General features: G+C 49.1%; 1 protein-coding gene across 5 annotated transcripts in view; it reads right to left on the bottom strand.

Moving 5' to 3' along the window:
• Window positions 1-9,570: 9,570 nt before the first annotated feature.
• The window catches only part of F11R (F11 receptor), a 22,857-nt gene continuing 8,520 nt past the window's right edge, over window positions 9,571-23,907 (bottom strand). Inside the window, exons 2-10 of one of the 5 annotated variants that reach the window (XM_082704314.1) lie at window positions 14,304-14,369; window positions 14,033-14,140; window positions 13,703-13,849; window positions 13,225-13,427; window positions 12,713-12,815; window positions 12,454-12,565; window positions 11,919-11,967; window positions 11,252-11,806; window positions 9,571-11,189 (exon numbers count right to left, since the gene is read on the bottom strand). In XM_082704314.1, the coding sequence (XP_082560440.1) occupies window positions 11,771-11,806; window positions 11,919-11,967; window positions 12,454-12,565; window positions 12,713-12,815; window positions 13,225-13,427; window positions 13,703-13,849; window positions 14,033-14,140; window positions 14,304-14,369 (824 nt within the window). In that variant the 3' untranslated portion in view covers window positions 9,571-11,189; window positions 11,252-11,770. Of the gene's footprint in view, window positions 11,230-11,251; window positions 11,807-11,918; window positions 12,241-12,339; window positions 12,410-12,453; window positions 12,566-12,712; window positions 12,816-13,224; window positions 13,428-13,702; window positions 13,850-14,032; window positions 14,141-14,303; window positions 14,370-23,907 lie in introns of all 5 variants that reach the window. The other 4 variants (XM_082704316.1, XM_082704317.1, XM_082704315.1 and 1 more) reach the window with 4 other exon arrangements.

Genomic DNA, 23,907 nt, shown 5'->3' with positions numbered 1-23,907 from the left:
AACCTCCTTACCCTGGTTTATCGTGCTTACCTGAAAAGCTTCCTAAAGAATGGCTCCTCCACCCCCACCCCCACCCCACCCCCGCCGCCCCAACGTCTTTGTCTTTAGCTGGAGTATTTAAGATGATGACTCAGCTCACTTGGGGAAGTTACTCAGTTTTGCTGGGTATCTCAAGCACACAGGAGGTATACATGTTATTAAACTTGTTCTCCTGTTAAACTGTCTTCTATTAAAAAGGGGTCTCTCCCAAGAACCTAGAAGAGTAAAGGAAAATTATTTTCCTCCCCTACACAAACATTTTAACTTTCCTCCGTCTGATGGGTGAGATGAACTATTTTTATTCCCTCTTGCTTAACTTACCTCCTGAAAACCCTGCCTGTAACTTAGCATCGCAAAGGAAGGGCCTTGCCAGAAGGGTCTAGCTCCCCCTGGTGGCAGCATCCAGTTGCAGGAAAAGTACCCTTTCTGCACGGATACCTGCCCTTGCACTTACCCTTACCTATTAAATTTCCTGTCCTTTCTTCTCTAATAAGCCTGCATCCCAATCCATTTCCTTGGGCTGCAGCACGTGCCACACTCCAAACTTTTTGAGTTGAGTACTAAACCAGTCTGCACCTGTTGGAGCAGAAGGCAAGCTGAGGACAGAGCCCAAGCTGACACCCCGGAGACTCCCATCCCCAAACTCCCAGGTGACATTCCTCAGTCACTCTCAGCTGCCCTAAAACCAAGGGAAGGAAAAACAAACGGTTCGCTTACAGAGATCACAGTCCAGCAAGACAGGAGTCTCCCTCGGTTTACAGAATGTCTTCATGATTTACAAGAAAAAAGCATTCTTATCAATAACTTAATTTCCAGAAGGGAACTCCCCACTGTCTTCATGTTAATGCTCTTCTAGAGGGAAGAACAACGTTGGCAGTTCAAGGCCTCCAATATCTTGTAGGTCCTCTTTAACATACAAAAATTCTTTTGAAAACCTTTTTTCCTCACCCCCAACTCCCAAGAATATAATCAGTCACCTCTCACAATCCTGGGGCAGCAGCTCTTTCTGCCCACGGGTCCTGTCCCCCTGCTTTAATAAACCACCATTTTGCACTAGAGACGTGTCAAGAATCCTTTCTTGGCTGTGGGCTCCAGACCTCACCCCACCGAACCTCAGCTATATTCAAAAACCGTATCACACCCACACCATTTGCTGTCTATGTTAGGTGACCTGACTATAAGGCCTGCATTATCAGACCTTAGTATTCTACAAAACTCTGCCCAGAAGATGAAGTTGCAGGTAATTAGACATCCCAACTAAGCCTCATTAGAGTAAAATGGCTCTTCAAACAACGGTGGTTAGGAAACTCTCCCCTACCTGCTGCAGAGGCCCCACCACAATGACTTAGTTTAAACCAGACTCCAGGGGGAGACTCAGTTGTTAAGCATCTGCCTTGGGCTTGGGTCATGATCAAGCCCTGGGATCGGTCCCACATCCGACTTTCTGCTCTGTGAGGAGTCCGCTTCTCCCTCTCCCACTCCCCCTGCTTGTGTTTTCTCTCTTACTATCTCTCTCTGTGTCAAATAAATAAAATCTTTTAAAAAAAAAAATTAAAAAAAAAAGACTCCAAAACTCTCAACATCTTACCTTTGCCTGCCCCCCTGAGCCTCTACTTTCTCAACGTTGTTCTTCCCCCAGCTACAGGAGACAATCAAGCCAGCTTCACTTTGTGGATGGTGATTTTCAGGGATTTGGCAGGGAGCCAGCATTCAACTTAAGACAGCAAGCAATAAAAAATAAAATTTGTGGTGCCTGGGTGGCTCAGTTGGTTAAGCATCCTACCCTTGAACTCAGCTCAGGTCTTGATCTCAGGGTTGTGAGCTCTAGTTCCACTGGGCTCCCTAGTTTAACAAAACAAAAACAAACAAAAAAAGACAGCAAGCAAGCAGGGCCTCTGTCACTAAGTTCCAGACTGGGAAAGGTACAGGAATTTTCCTTTGTCTTGCCAGAAATTGTGTTCACTTTTTTTACCAACCTTATTTCACAAATCTACCTGCAGTTTTGTCCTTTTGCCTATAGACTCTTTAAAATGTTAGAGGATGTCTTCATCTATTAGGGCTGCCACAACCACAGAACATAGATTGGGTGGCTTGTAAACAACAGAAATTTACGACTCACAGTTCTACAGCTGGAAGTCTGGGATGAGAATGCCGATAGAATTAGCAAAGACCCTCTTCCAGAACACGGACTTTTTTGCTTTTGTTTTTAAGTAATCCTTTTACCCAGTGTGGGGCTCGAACTCACAACTCAGAGATCAAGAGTCACAGGCTCTTTTGACTGAGCCAGCAGGCACCCCCAGAATACAGGTTTCTTGCTGGGTCCTCACATGGCAGAAGGGGTAGGGAGTTCTCTGGCACTTCTCTGATAACACACTAATCCTAGCGGCTCCACACTCAAGCCACACCCTCCTCCCAAAGGCCCCGCTTCTTCATACCATCCCCTTTAGAGGCTAGAACTTCCACAGAGGAATCTGGACAGAACACAACCAGCCAGACTATGTCAGAGAGCAACCTGTAGACCACCTAGAACTTAGCTCTATGCTAGCATTGGGGGCTAGAGGTTGTGAGCACCTGCTCCCCCCATAATGCACTCTTCTCCTTTCTTTCTTTCTTTTTTTTTTTTACCCCCTGCTCAATTCCACATGCCCAAGGCCAAAGGTGACACCATCAGGCCATGACTTAGGACTAAAAAAATTTTTCAGTGAACAGAGAAATTTCCCAACATCCATAAGGAATGCTTTCTTGAAATCTCCAATCCGTCCTAGGATTTGAAGGCACTGGTGGGAGCCGCATGCTGGAGCCCCAGACTGTACTCCCCCCAGGCACGACACTCACAATGAATTCTGGTAAGTGGTGCCTCAGGTCCCAAGTGAGTTTGTGAACCTGGGAGGTGGTGCCTCCCAACATGGGTTCTCTTATTTACCAATGGACCAAAAAGCATTCTGGAGTTTTGTAGAGTGACAGCGCTGGGGAGGCTTAAGAAAGCCTTCCTATATCTCTTTCCATACAGGTAACTAGCTTCTGTAATCTTGGTACAGGCAGCAAAGACTGTTCTTTCCAAATCGGGCTCTGGAGCCTGTCTATCCAGCTGACATTCTGGTACCACTTACATACAACTGTAGGACCCTGGGCAGAGCATTGAACCTCCACCTGCCTCCATTTCTCACCTGAAAATACAGATAATAACAGTGTCTCCTCTTGGGTGAAGTATTAAATGAGTTCATGCCTTTAAAGCACTTAGAACAGGGATGCCTGGGTGGCTCAGTCAGTGAAGTGTTTGCCTTAGGCTCAGATCATGTAGGATGGAGTCCTGCGTCAGGCTCCCTGCTCAGCGGGGAGCGTGCTTCTCCCTCTGCCTGCAGCTCCCCCTGCTGGTGCTCTCATTCTCTCTCTGACAATCAAATAAATAACATCTGTCTAAATAAATAAATTAGGCCTGTAGAAGAGTGCCTGGCACTATTTGGACTCTAGGTTAACTACTATGCTGAAAGGCACTAAGCAAATACAGCTCCAAGCTCCTGCCCTCCAACCAGATTGTTGCTCCCTGTGGAACAACTTCAGCTACATCACTTCTTCTGTGACTCCTAAATTTGCAGCTCCATATAGGGAAAATAGAAGATGACCACTTTTCACCTAAATTGGCTTATCTCAAGCTCTAAAGAGTATGCATCCTTCTCACATCTTTTTTAATCTATGATGGTTCTTTCTTAAGATTTTTATTTTTTTAAAGTAATCTCTATGCCCATCGTGGGGATCAAAGTTCCAAATGCCCCAATCTACTGCTAATGCCACTTTTCTCAGCCTGGACATCCTTAAGGATTTCAACCTGTGCTTCATAGAGTACTCCCCTCCAAAAAAAAAAAAAACACACTGAAGCATGGCAGAATATACCACCCCAAAAGATGCCACTCAGATATATTAAAATTTTGAGCTGAAGGCAGCTAAGAAGTAGATACAAAAGAAGCTCTCTGCCCTTCCCCTATCGACTTAATGGCAGGACATCAATTTGTAAAGTTGTCTCTCCCACCAGGAGGACAGAAATTAATCACTGGTGACAGCTCTAGAACCTTAGCCCAGAGATGGCACCAGAAGAACTTACATAACAACCCTTACAAAGCAGCCATTATCAGGGCTCCTGCCTGCTTAGTCACTAAAGCATGCAACTCCATCTTGGGGTTGTGAGTTCAAGCCCCATGTTAGGTGTTGTTAGGTGTAGAGATTAATTTATTTTTTTTTTAAGATTTTATTTATTTCTTTGACAGAGAGAAATCACAAGTAGATGGAGAGGCAGGCAGGCAGAGAGAGAGAGAGGGAAGCAGGCTCCCTGCCGAGCAGAGAGCCCGACATGGGACTCGATCCCAGGACACTGAGATCACGACCCGAGCCGAAGGCAGCAGCTCAACCCACTGAGCCACCCAGGCGCCCTAGAGATTAATTTAAAAAGAAATTAATAAGTAAAGTGATTACATAGGGAAGAAAAAATTATATATTAAAAAAAATGTAGCCCTTATCTTCCATTCATTTTCTGCACATATTTATTTTTCCATAATTTGCTCCCCTAGAAATTCTTTTTCCTTTGTCTTGTCACATATCTAAAAATGTGTTATTCTTTTGTTAAGATGCTACAGAAGCCCAAGTCGTTGTCGTCGTCATTGTTGTTGTTGTTGTTGTTCTTCTTCTTCTTCTTCTTTAATAATCTTTTCACCCAACATGGAGCTCAAAATCACAACCCTGAGATCAGGAGTCACATGCTCTACCAACGGAACCAGTTGGGCACCCCACAGAAGCCTGAGTTCTAACCCACTACTTTGAGTTACTCATCTCAGAGGGCTCCCATGTAATTTCGTGATATGCCGGTTGATATACTTGTTAGTCTGGGGCCGCCTGAGTGGCTCAGTCAGTTCAGGGTCAGGCTCTTGATTTCAGCTCAGGTCATGATCTCAGGGTCATGAAATCAAACCCCATATCAGGCTCTGCGCTCAGCAGGGAGTCTGCTTGAGATTCTCTCAGTCTTGCTCTGCTCCCCACCCCTAACCCCTGCTCATCCTCTCTCTAAAGTAAATATATTTACTTGTTAATTTGCCTTTTGCACTCTGAATCACAGGTCCCCAACCTGAGAACCTAGGAGGGTAGATGGAAAAATGCTTTTTCTTCCCCTACCATAGACATTGACTGCAGGTGTTCTGTTTGCAAATAATTAAAGTTACAACCTCTTTGGAATGTTGCCCAAACATTGGTGGAAAGGGGTGAGGAAGGTCTGAACCTTGGGAGTTATTGTTGCTCCTCATCTATCCCCTTGGCTACACTCTCCCTGCCAAGGACCTTCCAAGGGCAGGTAAAGAGATCTCATTCTCAGCACTTAGATTGTTTGTGTGCAGGTAGTCTTCCAGGGAGTTTCAATGTGCTCCTTATTGGCCACCTAAGCAGAGGTAGGAATAGCACTCGACCCAGGAGCTCAGCCACCTAGAAAGGACTCCGTATGCCAGAGATAAGTAAATGAGTCCACTTCATTATTTTTCTCGGCCCTGCACCCTGTTCTGCTGACTCCACTGCCCACAAACCAACAACAAAATGTTCGTGGTGCCAACCTTTAAAAATTCAGAGTCTGAGATACTCTGTCCACCGTTCCCCTTCTGCTTATTTTCATTTGGCTTACATACAAATAACAAGAGGTAACAATACTGACAGCCAACAGAGCAGCTCTTTAGTTATCTCAATTTACCTCATTCAAATTTTGGAATGGGATACTTACTCATTCACCATTTAGTGATTGGCATAATGTACCAGACACTGGACACATACAATAACACAGGCTCCCCACCCTTAAGGAAGTTGGTGACATCATCTAAGGAGCTATAAATAATAGATTTATTACTGAAAACTATTGCATTATTTCCACATAGTTTAATAACTAACTAGGAATCAACTAGAAACAGAAACTGAATATAGGTGTTGTTCTAAAATGACTTAGGTGGCTGGATTGCTTGGGTGGTGCAGTTGGTTAAGCATCTGCCTTTGGCTCAGGTCATGATCTCAGGGTCCTGGGATCAAGCTCCATGTTGGGCTCCCTGCTAAGCGGAGAATCTGCTTCTCCCTCTCCCTCTGCTCCTCCCCCTGTTCGTGCTCTCTCTCCCTCAAATAAATAAATAAAATCTTTTCAAAAAATAATAAAATAAAATAAAATGGCTCAGTCAGATGAGTATCAGAATCTTGATTTCAGGGGAGCCTGATTGGCTCAGTGGGTTAAGCATCTGCCTTTGGCTCAGGTCATGATCTCAGGGTCCTAGGATCGAGCCCCACAGCAGGCTCTCTGCTCAGCAGGGAGCCTGCTTCCCTTCCTCTCTCTCTGCCTGCCTCTCTGCCTACTTGTGATCTCTGTCTGTCAAATGAATAAATAAAATCTTAAAAAAAAAAAAAAACTAACAACTGCTTAAAAAAAAAAAATGATAGGGGCACCTGGGTGGCTCAGTGGGTTACAGCCGCTGCCTTCAGCTCAGGTCATGATCTCAGGGTCCTGGGATCGAGCCCCGGGTTGGGCTCTCTGCTCAGCAGGGAGCCTACTTCCTCCTCTCTCTCTGCCTGCCTCTCTGCCTGCTTGTTATCTCTCTCTGTCAAATAAATAAATAAAATCTTAAAAAAAAAAAAAAAGATGAGTGGATAAATCTTTTTAAAAATAAAATAAAATAAATAACTCAATGGGTATGGATGTCTCCATCAGTTAGACCTTCCTCCCCAGCACTGCTCACTGGCATATTGATTTTTCCCTTCCCTCCTTTCTCTCCTGCACCCTCTGATGATTTCACTTTATACTTGTCCAGCTCCACCCACTCTGTCTTGAGTTCCTTTCTCCCCAGAGAGGTTACAGACCTGGACCAAAGGAATCTTAGTCTGCATTCAAAACCAAATGGAGTTACCTCTTATGAGAACTGAGTGATGTATAGAATTGTTGAATCACTATATTGTACACCTACAATTAATACAACACTGTATGTTAACTATACTGAAATTAAAATGACTTAATTAGAGGGGCACCTGGGTGGCTCAATTAAGTGTCCAACTCTTGTCTTCAGCTCAGGTCATGATCTTAGGGTCCTGAGACTGAGCTTGGGATTCTCCCCCTCTGCTCAGGAGTGTGTACACATGCTCTCCCTCTCTCTCTCTTAAATAAATAAATATAATGCCTAAGTAACCAAAAATCATTTAAAAAATAATAAAATAACTTAATTAGAAAAAGATGGGGTCAGGCACTTTCTTTTAACCTCAAGTAAAATACTAATTGCTGTCCCATCACCTGTTCCTGTGCAGCCTAGGGTCTAAGATTGCTTTTTACATTTCTACATAATGGGGAAAAAAACCAAAAGGTCATTACTTTATGACATGGAAATTTTGAAATTCACATTTTTGTGTGCATAAATGAAGTTTTTTTTAAAAGATTTTATTTATTTATTTGACAGACGGAGATCATAAGTAGGCAGAGAAGCAGTCAGAGAGAGGAGGATGCAGGCACCCCACTGAGCAGAGAGCCCGATGTGGGGCTCGATCCCAGGACCCTGAGATCATGACCCGAGCCGAAGGCAGAGGCTTTAACCCACTGAGCCACCCAGGCGTCCCTCTTCCCATCTTTATTTGTGACCAGTTAACTTTTTGGACCCAAAGGCAGAATATTATACTTTCTACTATTGAATTTTGGTCTGTAAGATCGAGTGTATCATTCCTGCCTATTGAGATTTTATTTTATTTTTTTTTACTTTTTTTTTTTAAGTTTTATTTATTTATTTGACAGAGAGAGATCACAGTAGGAGAGAGGAAGGGAAGAGATCACAGAGAGAGAGGAAGGGAAGCAGGCCCCCTGCTGAGCAGAGAGCCCGATGTGGGACTCGATCCCAGGACCCTGAGATCACGACCCGAGCCGAAGGCAGCGGCTTAACCCACTGAGCCACCCAGGCGCCCCGAGATTTTATTTTTAATTCCAGTGTAGCTAATACAGTGTCATATTATCAGGTGCACAACTTCATGTATTTCAGCAGTCAAGAGAGATGGACTCACTCCCCTTCACCTGTTTCACCCGTAGCCCCCACCCGCCTCCCCTCTGGTATCCACGTTTGTTCCATCGAGATGTTTTTGAATTCTCATTCTGCAAGCTGATGTTGCTCTTCTCTTTGCCGTCCACAAATATATGCATGCCTTGCCTCTGTGTCACTGGCAAACATGCAGTGGCTTTATCCTTCATTCCAGAAGGTGGCACTCTTAGGCTATTCTGTCCTATAGGTGCTTTTGGGACGTCAGACTCAAGTGACAGTCACAGTTGGGGGCAGGGAACCCAGGTGGACATCATTACTTTCAATGTCCTCTCTCCTAACACCCACACATCCACTTCTAAAAAGAAAGTGAACTTGTTTCCAGCTCCTCCTCCTCTTTTCGAATTCTTTCCCTTTCGGAACCTTCTCTCCCAGCTCTCTTGAATCCCAGACCTTTCACTTGCCGAATACTGGTTGTGAATTTGGGCAAGTTACTTAGCGTTTGTGCCTCTTTTCCCCACCTGTGCAATAGAGAAATTGGTAATAACAGTAAATAATTGAATGGGTGATAATAATCATTCAACAAGTTACCCCTCAAGAAAGAAAAAATTCCCAGTTCATTAAATTTTTACAGCTAATACCAAAGGGGTAATAAATCAAAGGATCTACAGAACTAGAGCTTTTTTTCCTTAAAGTTGCATTTTTCTTCACTTATTCCCCTTAAGTTGTCCCATACCTCCACAAAACATACTTGTCCCTTCATTCTGAAATGGACCAAACCTATTTCCCTCCTGTTCTTCCTCTATAGATTCTGTTCTAAAGTTGTTTTTTAAGTAGGCTCCATGCCCACTGGGCAGCCCAGTGCAGGGCTTGAACTCAGGACCCTAGATCAAGACCGGAGCTGAGATCAAAAGTTGGTCACTTAACCACCCCTTTTTTTAAGTAATCTTTACATCCAACATGGGGCTGAAACCTACAACCCCCAAATCAAGGGGTGTATGCCCCACCAACTGAGCCAGCCAGGTGCCCCGTCTGTAGAATCTGTTAAGACAGAACACATCCTGGGGCACCTGAGTGGCTCGGAGGGAATGATCCCAGGGTCCTGGGATGGGCCCTGGGTCAGGCTCCTTGCTCAGTGGGAAGCCTGCTTCTCCCTCCCCCACTTACTCCCCACCACTCCCCCAACTTGTGTTGTCAAATAAACAAAATCTTAAAAAAAAAAAAAAGCAGACATCCTTGACAATCATTTTCTCCCCAGTCACACTGGGTTTGTCTCTCAAAACACCTGTCTCCATAGAACTGCTTCCCCCAGGTGCTACTTCAATTTAAGAGAATGTCCATTTGCATCAACCCCATTCAGGCACAGGCCAACTCTTAGGTTTAAGACACATTATCAGGCTCTGTGGAAGGATTCCTCAAATCTCTTAATAAGGCTATCAGGAAGATTCTGAATATCCAAGTCATTCCGAAGTCCCTCTTCTTTGAACACAGACCCTCAGGATTTTAAACAAACTCAATGTGAAAAATAAACATTTATTACAAAAATGAGTTTTGACATTTCAAAATGAAAACAAGACAAGGTGTTTTCCAACTCATAGAGGCTGCGGTAAGCTGCAGAGGTAAATCCCAAGGCCGGTAATAAAGGACTCCAGCTCACCACAAGCCACTGAGGGAGTGAGGAACCCTTCCCCTCAGACTTAAAGGAACAATGAATCACCTACGTCTGCTTTCCTGTGGTGTTTTCTCTCCGCAACCCCCCTGCCCCCATCTCCCAAGCAAGACACGAAGCTGAAGCATACTTTAAAAATCTCATTCTTACTGAACCGTTCCATAATCTCTACTTTTATTGTTTCATTAAATTTTATTTCCATCTGGAATATTTACTTTTTATTGGTGCATGACCCTTAACTGATGGTCTGGTTGGTTTCGTTTTTCCTTTTGGATTCTTGATAGAACACTCGATTCTGTTAGGGATTTCCAGATAAGGGAATAAAACATGGCCAAGTGGGGCTCAGCGTCCTCCACAGAAAGAAGCAACGTCAGCCCTGGGAAACCCCGTACTTGCCCTCTTGCTGGTTAATAGACTGGGGGGCCGTGGTAGATGGGGAAACAGAAATCTAAGGGCAGAAAAGGCTCCGGATGGACAGAAGGAAGCAACGACAGGCAGGCCACCCTGCTCACTGCTGCTCACTCCCACCCAACCACCCAGTCTTCTGTCCTGCTCTCAAAACGGTCTTTTCCTCCAACAGCGTCCCCCCCACCCCACCCAGCTTAAATAAAGTAGTAATTGCTGCTTTAAACTACTACTAAAGAAGAACTTCTTGAAAAGGTTTGAGGAATCCTCCTGCCTCGGGCTCTGGAGCTTCCCCACAGCCGCAGATTAGTCTGTTAATGCATCTGGCTGGCAGAGGGGGAGGCGGGCACGTTCTCCTCCCACGCGGTGCCGGAGACCCTGCAGAAGCCCGGAGCACCGGCTCGGCCTCCCCGGGGCACCCTCCAGCAGAAGGCTCTGCCTCTGCCACAAGAGGGCTCTAGACTGAGGGTCGGACGCCCAGAGGCTCCACCTTGAGACAGGAACCAGGAAGGGGTAGGACAGGGAGCAGGGACCAGGCCAGGTTGCAGGCAAATGGCGCTTCGGGCAGCTTCCTGTTTGTACAATGGAGCCCAGGAACCTCATTTCCCCACTTCCCACAGCAAGAAGCTCTGATAAACCAAGGTTTTATTTCCAGCAACATCCGAACACACACCAACAAAATCTCACCGAAGAGCCACGAAGCCCTCCTGCACACACGGGATTTCAGCAACTGAGACCACGCACGCAGGCACACACGCGCTCCGCAAAGGGCTCAGAGCTCCTGCACACATTCCCACCGCCCTGCAGACGCATCCCAACAGCGTCCGCCCAGCTGCTGCAGCCAACGGCGACAGTCTGAGCTTCCAGCTCCAGCTTCCTTTTCTCTGTGGTTTTAAAGCGCTTCTGCTCCGTGTCCCCTGAAAGCTGGCTGTGCTCTCCACACAGAACCAAAGCTCCTGTTTTTTTCCCGAAGACACAGCTGGTGCCGGTCTGCTTGTGTCGAGGACAGTGCAGAGGATCGCAGTGGCACTTCCCGAGGGAAGACAGAACAAAGGGGACTGCAGAGGCAGGAGAGACGGGGTGCAGTCCCCAAGCAACCTGTCAGCCGTCCCCAAGCAACCTGTCAGCCGTCCCCAAGCAACCTGTCAGCCGTCCGCGGCTCGGTCTCCAGTCTCCACGCTGGAACCGCAGATACCTCCTCAGCAGGAGGAAAGGGCCGGGGATAAGCTCAAGGTCACTACTCCTGGGCCCTGACACGGTTGGGGTGGGTGGGTAGAGAGTGCCTGCCACTGTTGCCGCCTGCCTGGAGGGAGGTCAACAGGCAGGTCAACGCGTATCAATCAGGACTCCTGCCTGATTCCTCACAGGGATGGGGAACGAAAGCTTTAAACAAGTCCCAGACCACTCAGCAGTGGTGGGAACAGAGGGGAGGGGGCAGAAGGAAGGGGGGCACAGCCGACATTATTTAAAAAAAACAAAACAAAACAAAAAAACACATCCTAACTAAGATAAAAGTGGGGACCCTTGTGGGGCTAGAAGACACGTAAGGCATTCTGTGAAAGTACAGATATCATGGGCCAGAGTCTGGTAGCACCAGCGTAAGGCAAGCACAGAGGACAGGAGGTGAGCTGGACCAGGGTCACACCAGGAACGACGAAGTCTGTCTGAACTCCCCCTGGGGAAACAGAGACATCACATCAACTCTATCCTGGCCTTTAGCTGCTCATCTCCCGCGCGGGGGACACAGGCCAGAAGCCCCCTTCCTCGTCCCAGGGTAGCACACTCACTTCGCTGCGGGCACTGGGCTGGCTGTAAATCGCCTTCTTACTCGAGGTCCTGCAGACAAGCCAGAGGATGGAGATGCTCAGTCCCTAGTGCTCCCCTTAGCCGCTGCTCGCCAGCGGGGGAGGCTGGACTCAGCGTCACAGAAGCACAGAGTTCTCAGACTACAGGGACAGGTAGAGAGCCGGATGTCCGCCCACACGGGGCTGCCCCCACCTGCGTCTCCAGCCCCTTCCCCTGGGCCCATCTCAGCTTCAAACCACAGGCGTCCACGTTCTCAACCTCAGGGATCCCCACGACGGCACCTCACTCACCCTTTCTTTGTTCCTGAAAGAGAAGAACCGGGACCATGAGCAAGAGCAGGGCAGAAGCAGGCCGGACACGCAAGAGAGGGGAAACAGCACGCAGGCGGTAAGTGGCTCTCACCCGGGAGAGAACCCCGCACGTGTGGACTCACTATCCGCTCTGTGCTCAGGAGGCACCCAAGAACCGTGCCCTGAAAGGGGGGCGATAAAAAGGACAGCCCCTGAGGGCAGATACTCACTGTCAAAGTAGCCTCGTCTATAGGCGAACCAGATGCCCAAAATCAAGAATCCAAGGAGAATGAGCGTCACAAGGACAGCTGCCACGATGCCCCCCACGTTCAACTCCGCTATGGGACACAAACGAGAGGTCAGGGCCCTGACGGCTCACTCCCACTGCCGACACCACCACCGACGCCAGGAGGGAAAGCAGACCCTGACCCCGACCCCCAGCCCAGGTCCACGCGCACGCCGCCGCTCCGCACACCCGCGCTCACCGGCCTCCATGCGCACAGCGTCTGACCGCATGGGGGTCCCGTAGCCGTTCTGTGCCTGACACATGTACTCGCCGGAGTCAGAGGCCGACACGGGGTTGAAGACCTGGAGGGAAGAAAACAGGTGGCTTCCTGCCCGAGAAGCCAAGGACCTACTTCTGCTTTTTCGTGTGTTTTTTTTTCCGTGTGTGTTTTAAGTTCTACGCCCAACGTGGAGCTTGAACTCACGACCCCGAGACCAAGACGCGCAAGCCTCCAGTGACGGAGTCAGCCAGGTGCACCTCTGTTTTTGCTTCTTAACTGCACTAGCGGTGACAAATCACATCACGTTACTTTCAGGTGTACGACAGGATGACTCCACTGTTCTCCGCGTTATGCAGTGTTCATCCCGCCATGTGTCCAAGTGCCCATCTTTGGTCTCTTGACCCCGAAGCCAAATCCACCTGTAGCTACTCCTCCCCACCTTCAAGGGTTCTGTCAGTGCCCCCGCCCCCCCGTCGCTACCCCATCCCTACCAGCTCCCCGGTCTTGTGATCCAGGCTATAGGAGGAGTTGCTGAAGGCGCGGCTGCTCTTGGGGTCCGTGGGCATCATGACCCCATCCTTGTACCAGGAGAACTCGGACGGGGGAGAGCCGTCCTTCTCCGAGCAGGTCAGCACTGCCCGACTCCCGATGGTGGCCGAGGACGGGATGCTGACAGTAGGCTTGGATGGAGGCACTGTAAGGGGACAGAAGGGGCTGAGCCCAGGTCAGAGGGCACTGCCTAGAGGCTACACCGCTGATACCCCATTCCTCAGCTCTGGCCTCCAACCCACACCATGCCCTCAGCCTCCCCCACCCAGGGGCTCAGCCCCTCTCTGCCGGCCCCGGGACGCTGAATGCCCCCAGCCAGAAGCGTCCTCACCATCAGGGAGCTCCGAAGCTCACCAGAGCCTGTGAGGGTTTAGGGAAGCAATGAATGCCAAGACCACACAGAAAAGGTGTGGCGCATACCAAGCACGATGAGCTTGACGGTGGCCTCCCCATAGGTGTTGCCGCCTTCGTCAGAGACCATACACGTATACGTGCCCGTGTCTTTCCGGGTCACAGAATGGAAAGTGATGCCACTGTGTGAGAAGGTAACTCGGTCCTCATAGGAAGCTACCAGGAGAGAGGAAGGACAGGCTGAATGAGTCGGGGAGCTGAGAGACGCCGGCGATGGTGGCAGGACAGGCCACGGGAAGTCCGCGGGACCCGAGCCCCAGGCCGCAGCTCTCCCCTGGAATCCAGGCCCATCCGTCCCTCCACAGCCGGGGCCATCAGAAAGGAAGGAGAACAACTCACCTGTGATCTTGTTGTTATAGCAGACGAGGCTGGTGATGTCACCTTGGGCAAACTTCCACTCCACGCGGGGAGAGGAGAAGCCGGAGTAGGAGCAGGGCAGCTTGGCGGCTGCAGACGGGACAGAAGTGAAGAGGAGGAAGGAGCAGCAGCACATGGGAAAGGGGAAAAGGCCCCCAACAGCGGCCCGTGCTGGATTCTCTCCAAGTCCCTGGGGACCTGCACCTGCTCCCGCCCGCCCCAGACCCCCAGCCCCGAGCTGCCCTGCACTCACGTTTGTTCTCAGCAACGGAGACTTCCGGGTCCGACGTGTGCACCGCACCCCTGCTCAGCGCCGAGCCTGAGGAGGACAGGGGCAGCCCCATCAGGAGGGGACAGAAGAGAGGCTGGGCGCCTCCCGTGGCTTCTCCAAGGTGAGGAGATTCTGTGATCCAAGCTCCTCCTGGGTCTCACATCGCCAATATCCTAAACATTTTCTTTAAATGCTTTCTGCCATAACCGCAGGCCAATCCTTCCATTATCAATGGAAATGAAGTATTTCTTTCGAATGTAATTTCTTTTACTCCTTCTGTTTCCCTCTACAACTCCCAATAATCTTTTTAATTTTTTTTTTAAGATTTTATATATTTATTTGAGAGAGAGACAGAGCACAAGCAGGGGTAGATGCAGGGGGAGAGGGAAAAGCAGGCTCCCCGTTAAGCGGGGACCCCAACATGGGACTTGATCCCAGGTGCCGGGATCATGACCTGAGCCAAAGGCAGAAAAGCTTCACCAACTGAGCCACCCAGGAGCCCCAGCAACTCCCAATAATCTAATTGGATTCCTACTCATCCAAGAACAGCTTCCGCACTGACATTTCATGGTTCAGAGAAAGCTTCTCAACAAATAATTAATTGCAACCACTTGTCAGACACTCCTGGCAGGAAGCCAGCAAAGCTGGACACCGGGAAGGCGGGGAGGGGAGGCGGGGAGGGGGGGAAGGGGGGAGGGAGACAGGAGGCAGGGAGTCGTGGAGGGAGGGAGGGAAGGAGCAATAATGAGGATAATAACAACACTTGACATTTGTAGGGCATTTTGTGCTTTTTAAAGTGTTTTCACATGCATTACATCGTTTGATCCTTGAAAGAAGCGTGGCAGATCAGCAGGACAAGTGTTATTATCCAGTTTTACACGAGAAACCAAGCCAATGAGAAGGAAAGAATCGTGCCTAAGATCACACAGCCGGGCCTGAGAGGGAGCCAGGACCAGGGCTGGGCGAGATCCTCCCCCAAGAATCTCCTCCTGCCCAGTGGAGAAGGAAAGGAAGACTACTGGGGGGAAGGGCTGGGGCAGGGGGGTGGGGGGGTGGGGGGGGCAGGGCTAACCAAGTGCGGCCACCACCGGCCAGTGGCGGGGAAGGGGGTCCAGCACTCGACAGGCAGCACCAGAGACGGACTCTGGGAGAGCCAGACTCGGCTGCAGACCTGCACTTGCACAAACATCCCATTCGGGTTTTTCACGCTCAACCACCAAGTGTGCGTTCGTTATAATTCTAAGAGTCCGTCTTCCTTAGATTAATGCGAGCACATTCTGCCTCTATGTGATTACTCACATAACTGAATTCAGTCTGGTGACTTCTGAGCCTCCTTTTTCTCACCTGAAACACGAAAGGTTTGAACTAGATGTTCTCTAAAGTCCTTGAGGGGTTTTGTTTTTGGTTTTGTTTCGAACTAATATATAAAGAGTGCTTTTATACAGGGGTGCCTAGTAGCTCAGTCGGTTAAGCATCTGCCTTCAGCTCAGGTCATGATCCTGGGGTTCTGGGACTGAGTCCTGCATCAGGCTCCCTGCTCGGCACAGAGCCTGCTTCTCCCTCTGCCTCTGCCTACGGCTCCCTCTGATTGTGTTCTCTCTCTCTCTCTGACAAATAAAATAAAATAAAATCTTTAAATAAATTAAATTAAATTTTAGAAATACTTTTATACATTTTTCTCAACTTGACACAACACTGTGAATTAGTCCAGATTAAGTTTCTCTCTCTCCCATTTTACATATGAGAAAATTATATATCTAAAAAGTTAAGGGGCTAGCCCATGTTTTCGTAACTATAAAAGACCAGAGCTCAGATGAGCACACAGCTTCCCCCGTCACTCTCTTTTCTCCCTTTTTACTTTTATTTTTTAAAGATTTTTTATTTATCAGAGAGAGAGCGAGCTGGGGGAAGGGGCAGCTGAGCAGGTAGCCTGACTCGGGGCTCGGTCTCACCACCCGGAGATCATGACCTGAGCCGAAACCAAGAGTCTGACACAACTGCCTGAGCCACCCCGATGCCCTTTCCCCTTTACATACCGCACTTTTATAAGCCATGCGGTTCCTCAGAAAAGCCATGGCTTAATGGGGGCAGACTACACAATAAATGTTATTCTTTTAAAAGTCAGGTCAGTTTCACCTGTGAATTATCTCTAATAGTATTATTACATTGTATCTGTACAACATTGGGCATTCCATTTTAATGTCAAATTTACAACCAAACGTAATGAGAGACAAGAAACGAAATCACACAGCCTTCACTTAATTGAAAACTGGGCACACTGACATTCTTACTCAGCTGTTATTGGGAATGCTGATAATGAAATGTTTTGATTTTCGCCCCAGTCAGCCTCCTCTGCTTTGATGATGGGAACTCTGTTTTTAAGATCCTCAAATGTTACAGCTTGCTGCCTGTGATGTGCCGCAGGATGCTGGGGCAGGATCTCCCTTCAGGAATGAAGGACTAGTTTTCCAGCTGCTGGGACTTCTGCCAGATGAGGCCCTCAGCCCCCAGCCCTTCTGGGGACAGACAGCACACTGCCGGGCCCAGGGCATGCCTGGCACAAGGGCAGGGGCAGTGCCCCAGCAATGAATGAGAGCAGGAGGGCAGCTCCAGAGAGCCCCAGCTCTACTGCCCTGATGCCCCAACCCCCCAACTTGGGAAAACACAGAAAGGCTATTCCCACCCCAAAGCTCTGCTGGGGAACAGGCTGAGGCTTCGATACAACTGAACTTCTCCCTCTGCCCAGTCCTGCTTCCCTTCCCTAGGTGTGGACCCCAAGAGCACTCCCTAATAAATGTCTTGGTTCAGTAATTGACATCTCAGGGTCAGTACCTGCCACACCCCACCCACCTCCCTCAGAGGCAGGATCGCAGCTGACCTCCTGTGGCCTGACCTCCAATACGCAAGCTCTAGTGTGCTTGCGAGTCGCTGCATGCCCTGGCCCGGCCTCACACCGCACGCCCTCGACACCTCACCATCGTGGACCACTCCCCAACTACCCCCCCCAGCCTCTGCTCGTCCCTCCTGAACAAGCCTCTGGAACCAGACTGCCTGACTCAAATCCCAGCTCTGGGACCTCCTAGGCTGAGGGACCCGGGCAGGCTACCTTAGTCACTCTGAACCTCGGTTCACCCATCTGTAAAATGGGGATAATAACAGTTTCTACATCAAAGGCCTGTGGTTAAGAGTTAAACAAGCTAATACAAATAAAGTGCCTACAACAGGAAGCACCAAGTAACTACTTTATCTTCTATTATTATTATTATTATTATCCTCATCTGCCCATAGATCCTCTGTACACACTTATTTTTCTGACCTCACAGTTTCTTCAGTAAGACATATAAATAGGGCACCTGGGTGGCTCAGTGGGTTAAGCCTCTGCCTTTGGCTCAGGTCATGATCTCAGGGTCCTGGGATGGAGCCCCGCGTCTGGCTCTCTGTCTGCCTCTCTGCCTACTTGTGACTTCTCTCTCTCTCTCTCTCTCTGTCAAATAAATAAATAAAATCTTTTCAAAAAAGACATATAAATAAGTATAAACTCTGCCTGCAAAATGCTGATGTCCCAGCCCACCAAACCACTGTCCTCTCTCATGGTATCTGCCTTGAAAAGGCTAACTCTTTTCTAGAACTTTCAGCAGAGCGGAGCGCGGCCCTCACCGCACCCGACCTCCATCAGGACACTGCAGTCCCCTCCGGCTGTCCTCCTTCTATTTCGTATTCCCCTTGCCCCGTCGTGCCCCCCACTCCTCTGCCCTGAAGCCTGGACCCGTACTTGGCTCACGACACACACTCAGATGCCCCCCACTCGTGCACGTGCTAAACAAAGCAGAAGGAAAATTCGTCCTTTTCATGGTGATGCTTGATCTACTCTAAATTCACAATAAGAAAAGCCACAAAACTCAAAGGCCTCAGTCGATGTTTGGCCCTTCCCTGTGCACTGAGCCCGCCCTCAGCCTCCTGCTCCTCCCTCCACAGGCCTCCTGGGGGTTCCAGCCCCACACTGGCTCACTGCTCAGCCTACTGCAGTGGTCTTGGGCTCTCACCTTGGAAGTAAAACTGCTACTAAGATCACCAGCTATGGCATTCCTCAATTCTAAGAAGCCCTGATTATATGATTTACATTGATTTAATAACAGCTTCTTGGGGGGACATCGTATTAAATGCACGCCTAGGCCCTGCAGACGGCTGCCTTCCCTGAAAATGACTCCGGCGGCACCTGGGCGGCTCTGTCGATTGAGCACCCGACTCTCGACCTTGGCTCGGCTCGGGTCATGATCTCAGGGCTGTAAGATGGAGCCCTGAATCAGGCTTCCAGCTCAGCACAAAGCCTGCCTGAAATTCTCTCTCTCTCTCTCTCAAAATAAATAGGCAGAGAGGCAGGCAGAGAGAGAGAGGAAGGGAAGCAGGCTCCCTGCTGAGCAAAGAGCCCGTTTGCAGGGCTCAATCCCAAGACCCTGGCATTATGACCTGAGCCGAAGGCAGAGGCTTTAATTCACCGAGCCGCCCAGGCGCCCCTGATAAATAAAATCTTAAAAAGAGGTCACTCAGCCCCAAGTTTCTGTGCGCCGCCCCCTCTGGTCGTCCCGCCGCTCTGAATTTCCTCGCTCTCCTTTTTGAATCTTGCTTCTTCTGTCAATCCCTTAACATGAGTGATTCCCAGCACTGCATCTCAGGCCTCTTTTCCCTCCCACACTCTCTCTAGGAAATCTCAAACACAGCCCGAAATTCATCTGCACCGACCTGGGGACAGCTCCGGTGCCCGCCTCCCAGCACAGCCGCAGGTGCCTACCTGTCCGGGGCTGAGCCTCCTCCGGCCCTCTCCCCCAGGACTTCACACACCCCGTCCCGCATCAGCCTCCGCCCCCGACCCCCGACCCCCGCTCCCCTCTCCAGGCTGGTGGTATCACCATCTACTACTCGCTCACTCAAACGGGAAGCCTTCCGCGGTCACCGTCTCTCCCTCACTCTTGTCAATCCCACAGCAAGCGCTGCGTCGTCCATTCCGACCACCGCTGTTTAGTACCACCAACATCTGAAGGATTGCGACTGGTGTCTCAGGTAAACTTGCTTTTCGTCAAATCCGTCCTCCACTCCACTGCCTGAGGAAGAGCTGGTATTTCCTGAGCGCTTACTGTGTGCGAGGCACTGCTACAAGCATATTACCTGGATGTTCGTTTATCCCTACAACAACACTATTATTATCATCTCCATTTTTCTTTAAAGATTTACTTGTGTATTTGAGAGAGAAAGAGAATGAACTTCCAGCAGACTCCCGCTGAGTGTGGAGCCCAAGGCAGAGCTCGATCCTAAGACCCTGAGATCATGACCTGAGCTGAAACCCAGAGTCTGCGATTAACCGACTGAGCCACCCAGGAGGCCCTGCCCTCTCTGTTTGCTAACCCAGGGAAACTGAGGCCCCAGGCAGCTAAGTGGTGGTGCATATTCAAATCGAGGCAGCTGGATACCATACACCCTTCCTAAAAACACTCATCTAACACTTGCTTCAAGTTTTCAAGGATCGCATATTGCCTCTCAAGAGAAAATCCAGACTCTTCACCCAGGCAAGTGGTCTAGCACTACCTGCCCCTCTGGTAAGTCTCTACCCTTTCAGCTTCTCCTCCAGCGGCAGAGACTCCTTCAAACCCCCAGCAAAGGGCCCTTTCCCAAGCTCTGCTTTGCTCCTGCCGCTCCAGCTCTGCGGAGCACCCTTTCCCCTCTTTCTTCATCTGGTCAGCAGCTGCGCATCCGCACTGTTGCCCAAGGAATGACCCACCCACCCCCAATCCTACCAGAGCTGGCTTCAGACCTGGCTTCCGACCTCATTCCTCGTTCTGAGGCTTTAACTACCCCAGGCGAAACACTTCCCACTCTAATGACATCATCTGTGCCAGCGGACGGCTCCCCTACCAGACAGCAACCCCCAGGGAGCAGGCACCGTGTGTGATTTATTATTCTGGGTACTCAGCACTTCAGCATAATGCCTGGTACGAGTTGACATTGAACAACTCAGAGTCTTAACAAATTAGGTCATAGCAGACCAACCATTCACTACCACATCTACTTGTTAAAGTTTATCTACAAAGATAAGCCCATTTTTCAAGCTGGCAGACAGGGTACGCCCACATGAAAAACAAACTTGACCCACAGTTCAATTTTTTTTTTAAAGTTTAATAAACTGTTCTACTTTCAGGGGGGAAAATGATGCTTTTCCATTAATTTATTTCTTTTCTATTTTTTTCTTTTTAAGATTTTGTTTATTTGAGAGACAGACAGAGCAGGAGCGAGGGGAGTGGGGCAGAGGGAGAGGGAGAAGCAACTCCCTGCTGAGCAGGGAGCCCAGCTCGGAGCTTAACTCCAGGACCCCTAGGATCACAACGAGAGCCGAAGGCAGACTCCAGACTGAGCCACCCAGGTGCCCCTCCATTAACCTTTTTCTTCAACTTAGCTTCAGAACTTAATAATTAAATGGTCTGGTTTTTTGTTAAGATTTCTTTCATTTTTAAGTGATCTCTACACACAACGTGGGGCTCAAATTCACAACCCCGGGATCAAGAGTTACACACTCCACTGACTGAGCCCACCAGGTACCCCCCCCAAATTAAGTGTTGTTGTTTTGTTTTGTTTTTTTAAAGATTTTATTTATTTATTTAACAGAGATCACAAGTAGGCAGAGTGAGAGGAAGGGAAGCAGGCTCCCCGCTGAGCAGAGAGCCCGATGTGGGGCTCGATCCCAGGACCCTGAGATCACCACCTGAGCCGAAGGCAGAGGCTTAACCCACTGAGCCACCCAGGTGCCCCAAGTGTTTTAAAATCTCATAGTTTTTGGGACGCCTGGGTGGCTCAGTTGGTTAAGCAGCTGCCTTCGGCTCAGGTCATGATCCCAGCGTCCTGGGATCGAGTCCCATATCGGGCTCCTTGCTCCACAGGGAGCCTGCTTCTCCGTCTGACTCTGCCTTCCACTCTGTCTGCCTGTGCTCGCTCTCACTCGCTCTCTCTGACAAATAAATGAAATCTTTAAAAAAAAAAAAAGATTTAAAAAAAAAAAATCTCATAGTTTTTAAACAGTCTCCAAACTTCTCTGCACATGCGCAATTCCCAACAGCCATTTTGCAACAAGGCCTGATTTCTGCCCCTGGTTGCAGAAGGTCTGTAGGTGCCCCCATGCACAAGGTAGAGGCTGCTTTTCTGCACCCATGCAAGTGTGCAAGACAGAAGTGCAAGTGCCAGGAGGTTGTTGATGCAAGCAGAGGGGCACCTGAGGGGCTCAGTCGGGGAAGGGGTTGCCTTCCTATCGGGTCATGATCTCAGGATCCTGGGATAGAGCCCTGCATCGGGCTCCCTGCTGAGCCCAGAGTCTAAGTCTCCCTCCCCCTCTGCCCCCCTACCCCTGCTCATACTCTCTCACTCTCTCTTTTGAATAAATATACAAAAGCTTAAAAAAAAAAAAAAGCATCCAACTCCTGATCTCGACTCAGGTCCTGACTTCACAGCCCACAAGATCAACAAGCCGGAGGCAGGCTCCGCCCTCGGTGGGGAGTCCCCCTGTCCCGCCCCCCACTCACACCTGCTCCTGCTCCTCTCTCTCTCTCAAATAAACAAATCTTTTTAAAAATGATAAAAAATAAAACAGCAGAAGAAAGTGGGGGAAGATGTGAATCCATTTAAAACACCTCCACCCTCTTCACGACAGATACAACCAAGAGGCGCCAAAGAAGCCCAGGTCAGTAGAGGAGGAGATCCTGGGTTTTTGTTTTTTTTTTTAAGATTTTATTTACTTATTTGAGAGAGAGAGAGAGGACACGTGGGGGTACAGAAGGCAGAGGGAGCAGGTCCCAACTGAGCACAGAGCCCGATGTGGGGCTCGATCCCAGGAATCTGGGATCATGACCCGAGCTGAAGGCAGACGCTCCACTGACAGCCTCCCAGGAGCCCCGGAGGAGATGCTCATCAGAGCCCTGCCCCTTCTGCAGAGGGAGTCTCCACAATGGTTTATGCTTGTTAGGCACGGAACGGTGATCCCCCTAAACCTCCATACCTCAAAATAGGGCTGTATTTGGAGATGTGGCCTTTCACAAAATGATTAAGTTAAAATAAGGCCCTTGGGACATGTCCTAATCCGATCTAACCAGTGTCTTTTATACAGAGAGACGGCAAAGGTGCCTCCCGCAGAGAAGACCACCAGGGAAGAGTGTGGTTTCAGAGGAACTGAGGCTGTCAGCCCTGTAGTCTTGAACTTCCAGACTGCAGAACTGTGAGAAAACAAATCACTGTTGGGGCGCCTGGGTGGCTCAGTCCATTAGGCATCTGACTTAAGCTCAGGTCCTGATCCCAGAGTCCTGGGACTGAATCCTGCGTCCAGCTCTGAGCTCAGCCCGGAGTCTGCTTCTCCCTCTCTTCTGCCCCTCTCCCGCCTCATGCTCTCCCCTTCTCAAATCAATAAATCTTCAAAAAATTTTTTAATTAAAAAAAATCTTTAAAATTAAAAAGAAAATAAATAACTGTTGTTTAAGCCCCAGTCTGTGATCTTTTCTGATGGCAGACCAGGTGCATGAATACACAGGTCTACGTTGAATTTCAGCAGTGGACATTCTGGCTGAATCCCCAGTGACAACAAAGACAAACTTGACCTAGGTTTGTGATGACATTTCCACACAGTGCAAGAGTCAACATTCTGCACAGCAAAGGAAACCATCATCAAATGAAAAGGCAACCTACTGAATGGGAGAAAAATTTTGAAAGTTGCCTATCTAATAAAGGATTACTATTCAAAAAATTGAGAACATATAAAGAACTCACAACTCAATAGCAACAAACGCCACAGAATCCAATTAAAAAATGGGCACAGGGGCACCGGAGTGGCTCAGTGGGTTGAGCCACTGCCTTCGGCTCAGGTCATGGTCTCGGGGTCCCGGGATCGGGTCCCGCATCGGGCTCTCTGCTCGGCGGGGAGCCTGCTTCCTCCTCTCTCTCTCCCCCTGCCTCTCTGCCTACTTGTGATCTCTCTCTGTCAAATAAATAAATAAAATCTTTAAAAAAAGAAAGGGCACAGATCTGAATTGATGTTTTTCCGAAGACCTACAGACAGCCAGCAGGTACATGAAAAGATGCTCAACATCATGCATTTCAGGGAAGGCAAATCAAAACCACGATGAAATGTCATTTCACGTTATTATCAAAAGACAAGACGTAACAAGTATTGGTAAAGATGCAGAGGAGAGGGAACTCTCGTGCACTGCTGGCAGGGATGCAAATCGGTGCAGCCAACACGGAATACAGTTCGGGGCGCCTCAGGAAAGTAAAAACAGAACTACCCTAGGATCCAGCAATTCCACTACTGGGTGTCTCCAAAGAAAATAAAACCACTCCTGGGGCGCCTGGGTGGCTCAGTGGTTTGGGCTGCTGCCTTTGGCTCGGGTCATGATCTCAGGGTCCTGGGATCGAGCCCCGCATCGGGCTCCCTGCTCCGCAGGAAGCCTGCTTCCCTCTCTCTCTCTCTCTGCCTGCCTCTCTGCCTACTTGTGATCTCCATCTTTCAAATAAATAAATAAAATCTTTAAAAAAAAAAAAAAAAAAAAGAAAATAAAAC

Source organism: Mustela nivalis, assembly GCF_964662115.1.
Source record: "Mustela nivalis genome assembly, chromosome: 16".
NCBI lineage: Eukaryota > Metazoa > Chordata > Mammalia > Carnivora > Mustelidae > Mustela > Mustela nivalis.
The sequence above is the reverse complement of the archived record's forward strand: the minus strand, read 5'-3'. Positions and strand labels throughout refer to the sequence as shown.